General features: G+C 37.3%; 1 protein-coding gene across 1 annotated transcript; it reads right to left on the bottom strand.

Moving 5' to 3' along the window:
- Positions 1-5,171: 5,171 nt before the first annotated feature.
- Positions 5,172-7,176, bottom strand: LOC108981965 (pentatricopeptide repeat-containing protein At1g59720, chloroplastic/mitochondrial-like). Its single transcript, XM_018953228.2, has one exon. The coding sequence runs from the start codon at positions 7,142-7,144 to the stop codon at positions 5,294-5,296; it is 1,851 nt and encodes a 616-aa protein (XP_018808773.1). The 5' UTR covers positions 7,145-7,176; the 3' UTR covers positions 5,172-5,293.
- Between the last annotated feature and the right edge of the window lie 3,686 nt (positions 7,177-10,862).

Genomic DNA, 10,862 nt, shown 5'->3' with positions numbered 1-10,862 from the left:
AAAGAGTTAGGAAAATGTTGGAATTTGAGATTTGAGATTAAGTATTTCTACAAGTTGCGCTAGTGAAGGGTATTATGAGATTTGGTAAGCAAGAAAAGTTGAGTCCCCGTTATGGATGACCATTTGAGATTTTCGAAACATTCGGTCTAGTTGCTTGTTAAGTTGCATTACCTCCTACACTTTCTAGAATACATAATGTTTTTCAAGTCTCCATGCTATGAAAATATGCATCTGATCCTTTGCACATATTGCATTATGAGCCATTGCAAATCCAAAAATATTTGTCATATGAAGAGACCCCAATTTAAATTGTGGATGCCAATAACCATCGTTTCATATAGAGATCCATTACCTCACAATTTTAGAGTAAATTCCAACGAGCATTAAATACGAAATTAACTTTTAGTACAACATTCCACCAGCAGATAGATAGACAATCTGAAAGAACAGTCTAAATCTTAGAGGATATGTTAAAAGTTTATGTGATAGATTTTAAAAGGAGTTACACTGACCATGTACTTGTAGTGGAGTTTTTTATAACAATATTTACCAAGTGAGCATTGGTATTTCACCTTATGAGACTTTTTCTGAGAGGTAGATCTCCTCTTTGTTGGGACGAGGTTAGTGAAAGAAAGCTTTTAGGGTCTAAGATGATAGAATGGACTTGTGAAAATATATAATTAATTCGGAATCAGTTGCAGACGGCTCAAAGTAGATAAAAGAGTTAGGAAAATGTTAGAATTTGAGATTTGAGATTCGAGATTAATTATTTCTACGAGTTGCGCCAGTGAAGGGTATTATGAGATTTGGTAAGCAAGAAAAGTTGAGTCCCCGTTATATATGACCATTTGAGATTTTTGAAAAATTCAGTCCAGTTGCTTGTCAAGTTGCATTACCTCCTGCACTTTCTAGAATACATAATGTTTTTCATGTTTCCATGCTACGAAAATATGTATCTGATCCTTTGCACATATTGCATTATAAGCCATTGCAAATCCAAAAAGATTTGTCATACGAAGAGACCCCAATTCAAATTGTGGATTCCAAAGAATAAGTGCTATGTTCCAAAATAATAAGGTTTGCAAAAGTTCATTGGAGGAATCAAAATTTATGAGAAGCATCATGGGAACACGTGGACGAAATGAAACAGAAATACCCACAGTTTTTTTCTATGAATAATATATCAAATTTCAAGGGCAAACTTTCTTGAATGAGGGAAGAATGTAATAACCTAGCCCTAAAAAAAAGCCCACCCCAAAGGCCCAACCCCCTTTCCCTTCCCTCCCCTTCCCCCCCCCCCTCCTCTCCCTTCTCGTGACCTAAATCCCCCCTTCTCTAACTCTCTCTCTCCCGCAAACCCCCTACCCTCTAGTTTGTACACCCTTCCCCTCACTTAGAATAAATCCATTTTTATGTCATTGTTATATGGTTGAGCTTAGATTTTATTCACGATGAAATAATAAGAGAATAGATGCCGGTATATGTGTTGTCTAGCAACATGTTTGCAATCTAGAAATTTGGGGTTTATTAATTTTGGAAGATAATCTTTTAGGACAAGTCTAAATTCATGTTATTAAGGATTGAGTAAAATTTTAGAGTTAAGTGAGATCATTTTTAGTATAGAAGTTCACAGATTATAATGGCCTTAAAATAAGTTCCTAGTGACCGTTGGCAAATGAATATCGTGTGATTGTTTTTTACTGGCAATCAAGGTAAGTGGCTCTTTAATAGAATTTTGCTAAAAGAAATGGTTGGTTTTGTTTGGAATGGTGTACTTTGGTATTATATTTCAAACTTGTGTGAAATTTGGATTTGTGCATATTTTTATGCTATTTTGGTACAACTTGTGGGAATTGTGCAAATTTTGGAATTATTGGAACGTCTGAGAAATGTTATGTAACTCATTAAATTTGTGAAAGTTAAATATGAGCATACTATTTATTCTTGAGTCCATGATATGAATGCCTTTGTGACATGTTTGACATCCCTTGTGGCATGATATCTTTGTGGTATATTGATGCCCCTTGCGACATGATGTCTTCATGGCATGATATCTTTGTAGTATATTGGTGATTTCCCTATTGTCATGTAGCATTGAATATGATATTTGGCTAAACATGCTGTTTGAGATAAAATTGCATTACGCACATTATTTTTATTAGGAACTTATTCACTCTCATATAATCAAGAAAATTGTCAATTCTCACACCCCCATTAAATTGCTACTTACTAAGTACGTGGCAGCTCACCACTTCATTTCACATATTTTTCAGAGTTGTAGAAAGTGTCTTCTTTTGAAGTGATAACTTTTGAGCCAAAGATTCCAAAGTGGACTTGGTTTCGTCACTTGAGATTGGAAGTTTTGTGGCTTGATATTTTGTTTCTTGAAAATGGTTTTGGTTATATAGAGAATTTTCTTATAGTCATATCTTAATTATTTTTACAGTTTTTGTTGGATTATCTATATTGTAATTATTTAGAATTTAATGGGTCTAGCCGAACTTGTGAATGGATTTTTGAGAATCATTGTATTATAGTTTTAAATAGTTTGGAGGTTGTGTATTTAATATATATTTGTAAACAGGAAATTTTTTTTTAAAAATATAGGCGAAACTTTGTCTGTTTATGGTTTTGGGTTTGGGGCGTTATAGGTGGGCTCCCATCATGACTAGTTTCAGGCCGAAACATTATTTTCAAAAGGAACACCAGAATCCAGTCGGAATGCATCAAAAGAGGCCGAAATTCTCTCTGGAACGAAACATTCCACATATATGTGCCGATTATTGTTCTGGTATGAAAAATTCCTGCTAGAACAAAATAAAAAACAAAACATTATTCTTCATATACCTTTTGAAATTCAAAACTCCAAAAACAAAACTGAATCAACGAAACAAAAAGCTCTACTTTATAAAAATATTATCACAAACCCATGACAACCAAGTAAAAAAGAAATTACTAATCAAAGTAAAAAAAATAGTTTTATTTAATATCCAAACTCCAGAAACACTTGTCCTCAACAAGACCAAAATCAAGGGGTAAAATCCAACTTTCAAGAACAAAACCACAAATTCGTAGAAAAAAAAAAGAAGAGAAGAAGAAGAAGACGGGGGGAGGTGAGAAGGCTTGGAGAAATGAAGAGAAACTAACCTTGAGTTCTTGACATCAACGACGGAAAGGTTGTCTGTATAATTGGCAGTGCGACACTGAGTGATGAAGACGAGGGCCACGAGTCGACGAAGCTCCAATCGGTAGAGGAAGAGTGGCTAGGGTTTTGACACAAGGGGGAGAGAGAGAGAGAGTCAAGGGGTGGGTTAAGGTGATGTTAACATTAAGCTTAGAACAACGTCGTTTTGGTCCAAAAATTAAATTTTTCTTTAAAAAGAAACCAAGTTGCGGGCACCGAATTTTCGGTACCTTGCTCCCATACTAGTACCTGACCTAGGTAGGGAAGGTTTGGGTGATTAGGTTTTTGGCCCAGATAAAACCGCATCCGAAACCCAGTTAGTTGGGTTCTAGACCAGGCCAAAAAAAAAAAAAAAAACAGCACAATTTAACAGTCTTAGTGCATGTCTGAAATTACGGTGGGAAATATAACTTATAACTTTAGGGCTTATAATTTATAGCTTAAGTAATAAGTTCTACTGTTAAAAAGTTATTTACTATTTGATAATCATATGTTAAAAGCACTTTCAATCATGTTACATTTGTTTAGAATAATTAAAAAAGTACTTTCTGAAATAGAAATGACGATCATTTGACTTTTTAAAGATTATGACCACATCCTTAAAAGTCTGAAAGTTATGATTATCTTAAAGTTGTATGTGTATTTTCGCCCATCGACAGTGTTTTTAAAATTTGAACCACATTCCGGATTATCCAAAAAAGCACATTTGAGGAAAAGCATAAAAATGATGTTTTAATTTTTTTTTTTTCAAACGTACTTTTAACTTATTTGAGATTAAAAAGTATTTTAATATATAATATCTAAATAACCTATTTTTTTGTTAAAGAGTTTTTAAGACTATTTAAACACTTTTTAAGACTCATAGCGTAACCCAAAATAGACCCGTAGTCTCAATTTAAGTTATAGCTTTTGACACATCACAAAAGCATACGAATATTGACTAATGCCAAAAGGTCGAGCAAAACACTTCCGATTGATGTATTTATGCCCGTTACAAAGACGAGGACTTGACAGCAAGATGGAATATAATCCTCTTCATTTGTCTTGAAATATACAATATGAAAAATGATAATATGACTATCAAATATGCTCGTTCATATATATATATATATAAATATATATATATATATTTAATGATTAAGGAAGTGTCTATTAATGAATTTATATTTATATTTTATTTTTTTCTTAATGGTTAAGGATGTTTAAAAAATGATTAAAAAAAAAAAAAAAAAAAACTCATTTGTACTAATGTGCACATTTGGTAGTCATCCTAACATTGTCCTATACAATATTCATATAGTATAAAACATGACGTAGTTTTATTATTATGTAGTAAAAAAGAATTAGGGCAAGTTTTGGGGGTGATATAATAATTTTGTGTTTTATTTTAGTATTTAAAATATTATGTTTTAGTATTATTATTGTATTGAGATTTGAAAAATTTGAATTGTTTATTATATTTTGTATGAGGATTTAAAAAAAGTATAATGATGAGATGAGATGAGATGAGAATTTTGTGTCTCATCCCATCCCCAAACTTGCCCTAGAGTGACAAGTTAAATAAGTAAAATACTTCGAAATGAAAATTATCTATTTCAAATGAAATGAAAGGGTACGTATTTCAACAAACATCTTGGCTTAAATGAGTCCACCGTCCGTGTTGCCATGACACGAATGGGACTCTCATTGCATTCAATAGTATCGTACAGTCAAAATAAACCTAACATGGTATATGTACATGTAAAAGAAAAAAAAAATATAAGAATTGCTGCTGCTGTCTGAGTTAGTTCAGAGACAGAAGCCCTTAGTTCCAGTGCATGTATGATGCTCTCAATTGCTTATTACGACAGCTGAGATTGCAGGCTGAATGCATTATTTTTCCAGTATCAGTAATTGCTAAGGTTGGTAATGAATAGGATATATGGAGGCTAATGGAGCAGTCTTTTAGAATTATGTATCTTCTTTTCCAGGTGTCAGTATATTCATATGCAGAAGGAAATTTGTATCTAATGAACTCTAATTCTCATTACAAACTCAGAGCTCCAAATTCTTTAACCTTTATACATCTGAATGTATGAGTTATATAACTCTTCATACAATTGAAAATCATCACCAATAGTCCATGCAAGAACAGGTGCCATCTTTAAAATGATGGAACCGAGCACGATCTCTCACAATAATCTCCACATTATAGATTCTAGATATTAATTTGGTAACCTTGTGGCAGTCATCGCATACCCGAAGATTCTTAAATATACGAATCGGGGTACCTGGTTTCAAGCTTAAGAGCCCATAAGCAATGGCAAGTCTCTCACTGTGAAGCCTAAGAGCTTCTTGTTTTTCATCATTGAACTCATCAACCATTGGTGCTTGTGAAAAGTCAGTTACATGCCCCACAGATTCTAGTCTTTCTTCAATCACATCCAAAACCTGGTAAATTTCTTTGGTTTGAGGATGAGATGTGTCCCCAGCGAAAAATTCGTGAGAAGTACCGTCTATCTCTATTGAACTACAGCCAGGCTCTTTTGTTACACCCTTATCAGTCATCAGTTTTCTAACCAATCCAACGTCATCCCACCGGCTGGCAGATGCATATACTCTGGACAAAAGCACATAGACACCACTGCAATCACCTCCATCTGACTCGAGGATTTGTGAGGCCAATTCTTCACTAAGCTCTACTCCAGCATTCTTCTTACAACAAGCATCAAGAAGGCTCCTCCAAATTACTACATCAGGTTTAGTGGGCATACTGGACACCAAGTTCAAAGCTTCATCAATGAGCCCAGCACGGGCAAGGAGATCTACAAGGCATCCATAGTGCTCTAATTGGGGTTCAATCTTGTACTCAGTAACCATCACTTCAAAATAGTGACGGCCCTCATTTACAAGACCTCTATGGTTGCATGCGCTCAACACACCAACAAATGTGATAGAATCAGGCACAACCCTCTCTGTCCTGACCATACGGACAAAATAATCCAATGCTGCATCAGCCTTTCCATGCATGGCTAACCCTAAAATCATTGAATTCCATGAATTTACATCCCGTTTATCCATCCTCTCAAAGATTTGCAGAGCAATTTCCCAGGAACCACATTTGCAGTACATATCCACCAAGCAATTGTTGACCAAAACATTAGCAACCATTTCATCACCACACTTTCTCAACACACAAGCATGGGCCCACATCCCCAAAGACAGAGCACGCAAACCAGCACAAGCACTGATAACACTCTGCATCGTGTAAGCATCAGGCTCAAACATTTTCTGCATCTCACCAAATAGTGTCAATGATGTATGAAACTCACCTAGACTAACACAGGCATCGATTATAACATTCCATGAAACCAAGCTCTTTTCTGGCATAATTTCAAACACTTTATGTGCTAAATCCAGGGACCCACAAGTACCGTACAAATGGATCAAACTGTTACTAATGTACACATCCGAATCATACCCTAGTTTCAAGGCCTGGGCATGCACCTGCTTCCCTTCCAGCAGCGCAAACAAGTACGCGCAAGCTTTTAAAACAAACGGAAACGTATGTTTATCGGGCATGACAATGCCTTCTTCTAACATTCTACAATACAGCAGCATGGCCTCCTCTTTGCGCTCAAAGCTTCGAGCACATGCCCTTATGAGAGCATTCCACATGAAAGAATTGGGGTTTTCGATTTGCTCGAAAACCCGGAAAGAGTATTCGATGTCAACTAGAGACGAGAAGTGTAGGATTCGGCTGCAGAGAAAGACAAAGCGTCGATTGTGGGTAGAGGTGGTACGGAGCGTGTGAGCGTGGATTTGTTTGAGCCGAGACATGTCCGTACATTCATTCAACAGCGTGAGAAGACGGCTGTGACTTTGATGGTTAACTGAGTAGCCATTTTTGTTGTTGTTGTTGCTGGTTGTGGACGCAGATGGAATGGGAGGAGGTGGGCTTGGCGTGAGTGTCAGGGCCATCGCCACATACACAGGCTAGCAGCGGATATTGCTGTTATGTTAAATTTTTCTTTTTGTTTTTAATTTTGTTTTTTTGGTCAATATAATTTCATCAACATTGAACAAGGAATCTACGATATAGTTTGTCAATTTTCTTAAAATGTGGTTACTATTTAAAATTGATCATTTAGGTTTTTCTCTCTCTCCTCCGGTAGGCGATAGAGAAGTTAGTCTCCGTTATTCTTTTGTGGAGTAAGGAGAGCTGAAGTTGCCATTGACGGTGGTGGTGAAGGTTGAAGATGGAGCAAATTGAAGTTGAATGAGAGCGATTAAGATTGAATGATGAGGAGAGTATTCCGATAGCAGTAGATTTGGAAAATATGGAGGAATTACGAAAAAGGGAGAGACGAGCTTAGTTGGAAGAATCTGTTCAAATCAAACTATTGGTAAGGAAACTGTGAGGAAGATGATGAAGAAGATTTGGCAAGTCAATATGAGCATGGAATTTACTGAGATTGGAACAAATACTTTTGTGGTGACCTTTGCAAACCGAGAGGATAGAAATAGAGTTCTTGCGGGCTATCCATGGCTATTTGATAGCTATTTGTTTGCTCTAAAACTATTCGATGGAAGCACGTAGGCTCATCTCCTGGATTTCTCAACGGCAATCTTTTGGATCCAGATGTACAATTTGCCGCTGGAAGGAATGAATTGCAAAATGAGGGAAGCGATTTGTAAATCCATCGGGAAGGTTTTAGAAGTGGAAGGTGAGGAGAATGAGGTGGCCTGGGGTTGTTTTACGAGGGTGAAGGTGGAGTATGAGCTTACAAAACCTTTAGCCGAGGAAGAACAATGAGTTTTGAAAGGAAGTAGCTGTGAATTCCCTTTAGGTATGAAAAACTACCTAGAATTTGCTTTCATTGTGGTTGTATAATGCACTCTAAACAAGGGTGTTTGGGTGGAGAGGTGAGGGGTATAAATGAAGATGTTGATTCAAAACAATTTGGAGCTTGGATGAGGGTCTCAATTGCTAGACGTAATCGGGCAGATAGGCAACCAAAAGCATCAGGAATGGGAGGGAGTTCTACTAATGCTGATCAAGGGGATAATGGAGAGGAGGTGACAGGTGGAGGTGTATTGAGGGAGGATAAGGGGAGTATGGAAGGTGGTATACAGACGACAAAGGTGGCTGAGATGACACAAGGAGTTGAGAAACGGATGATGATCAAAGTAGAAAATGCCTTGGTGCCAAAAATAGTGAGTTCAACAGAAGATCCTAAGGAGGTTTTCTCACCTGCTACTGATAGTGAATCCTACTTAGCAAGCTTGAAAAATGATAATGAACAAAAGAAGTGAAGAACTTGTAGCTGGAAAAGGAGGGCTCATGTCCATAAAGCTCATGGCGAGTCTCAAACTTCTAGTTTGGTTTTGAAAAGAAATGTTGTTAGTAATGTAGATGAGGTGGGGCCTATGGAGGGAAGGGGGAAAAGATTGAGAAGGGGAATTGTTGAGATGGGAGGTATGAATTCTAATTGTATGGTGGAGGCTGTTGAGCAATCCCACCAAGACCAATGAAAACCTTAGTATGGAACTGCCGAGGGCTTGGCAACCCACGGATAGTTCAAGACCTTAACCTTCTGGTTAAGGAAAAGAGGCCTGGTTTGATTTTTCTAATGGAGACAATGGTGAAAGTAGAAGAGTAGAAGGATTAAAAAACAAGTTAGGAATGAAGGGTTATTTTGTGATTGACTCTCTAGGAAGGAGGGGAGGTCTGGTTCTCTTTTGGAATAGTGAAGTAAAGGTGGAGATTATTAATTTTTCTCAATGGCAAATTAATGCCATTGTTAAAAATGGTAATGTAGAAGAATGAGATTTTACTGGTTTTTATGGGCACCCTGAGGCAGCCAAGAGGAAGTTCACATGGGAGCTGTTGTCTAGATTAAAACCTAGTGAGGGGAGAGCTTGGTGTGTCGCAGGGGACTTTAATGAGATTTTGACACAAGGTGAAAAGAAAGGGGGACAGTTGAGACCTAAGGGTTAGATGGGGATGTTTCGTGAGGCTTTAGAACAAATTATCTCTCCGATATGGGTTATGCGGGGGACTGCTTTACATGGGCAAGATATGAAGGGTCCTAAGGTTGTAGCTGAACTGAAAGAGCTTAAGAAAAAGGTTGGAAAATTGCTTGAGCAGGAGGATCTAAGATGGAAATAGAGGGCAAAGATGAATTGGTACAAATTGGGAGACAAGAACACAAAATTCTTCCATGCTTGTACCAATCAAAGTAATAAAAGAAATAAAGTACTTTTTGTGAAGGATGCTCAATCAGTTTTGAGAACTGAGGAAAATGAGATTGCTGAGGCTTTTAAGAGGCATTTTTCTTAAGTGTATAGAACTGAATCTCCACCAAGGGAGGCTGTTGAGGAATGTATACGCCCCATCAATAAAAGAATAACAAGCTGTATGAATGAGAAGCTGGAAAAAGATTTAGTAAGGAGGAAGTGGAGGCAGCTTTGAGAGATATGGGCCCTCATAAATCTCCTGGTCCAGATGGCTACAGTGCCTGTTTTTACCAGAATTTATGGGGGACTGTGGGTGAAGAGATCAGTAAAGCAGCTTTGAGTTTTCTGAATGATGGCAAGATTGAAAAATCATTGAATTTCACATACATAACATTAATTTGAAAGCTGACTGAGCCTATGAAGGTGGGGGATTTCAGGCCAATAAGCTTGTGCAATGTCTTATACAAGCTCCTTGCAAAAGCTTTGACAAATAGATTGAAGAAAGTGTTAAATGGTGTGATCTCACAGAATCAGAGTGCCTTCATCCCAGGTAGATTAATCACTGATAACATAGTGGCAGCTTATGATGCACTTCATTCTATGAAAACCAGACTCAAGGGCAAGATGGGGACGATGGCTCTGAAGTTAGACATTTCAAAAGCCTATGATAGAGTGGAGTGGTGTTATCTTGAGGCAATAATGGTGAAAACGAACTTTGGAAGGAGGTGGATTAATTTGATCTTGACATGCATTACCACTGTCTCTTATGTTGTGTTGCTGAATGGACAACATGGAGAGGTGATTATTCCATCGAGAGGGTTGAGACAGGGTTGTCCCCTTTCTCCTTATCTCTTTTTATTATGTGCCGAAGGCTTGAGTGGTTTGATAAATGAGGCAGAAGGGGAAGGTTTGATTAGAGGCATGGCAGTGGCAAGAGGAGGAGTAAAACTTACTCATCTCCTCTTTGTTGATGACTGCATCATCTTTGGAAGGGCATGTTGGGAGGAATGGGTGAAAATAAGGAGCATTTTGCAGACTTATGAAAGGGCCTCAGGGCAATGTCTCAAAAAACAGAAAATCACTATTATGTTCAGCTCAAATGGAAGGAAAAGGGAATGGGAAAGGATTATAACAGACTTGGGTGCTTGAGTTCAGAATAGCTTTGAAAAGTATCTAGGATTACCTGCAATGGTGGGGAAATCCATATATGATACTTTTAGAGGTATTAAAGATAGAGTGTGGCTGAGATTAAACAATTGGAAGAATCACTTCCTGTCTCCTACTGGGAAAGAAGTCCTCTTAAAGGCAGTGATTCAATTTATCCATACTTATTGTATGAGTGTTTTTGCACTTCCAAAAAAACTATGTAAGGAGATAGCTACTGAGATGGGAAAATTCTGGTGGAGCTTCAAAGGAAATGACAAAAAGATAAGGTGGATGGGTTGGGATAAAATGGGAG

This window comes from Juglans regia, chromosome 13 (genome assembly GCF_001411555.2).
Source record: "Juglans regia cultivar Chandler chromosome 13, Walnut 2.0, whole genome shotgun sequence".
Taxonomy (NCBI): domain Eukaryota; kingdom Viridiplantae; phylum Streptophyta; class Magnoliopsida; order Fagales; family Juglandaceae; genus Juglans; species Juglans regia.
This window is presented reverse-complemented; position numbering and strand designations above follow the sequence as displayed.

What these genes read in the sequence shown, in the direction of transcription:
- LOC108981965 (XM_018953228.2), bottom strand. Translation starts at nt 7,144, where the DNA reads ATGGCCCTGACACTCACGCCAAGCCCACCTCCTCCCATTCCATCTGCG.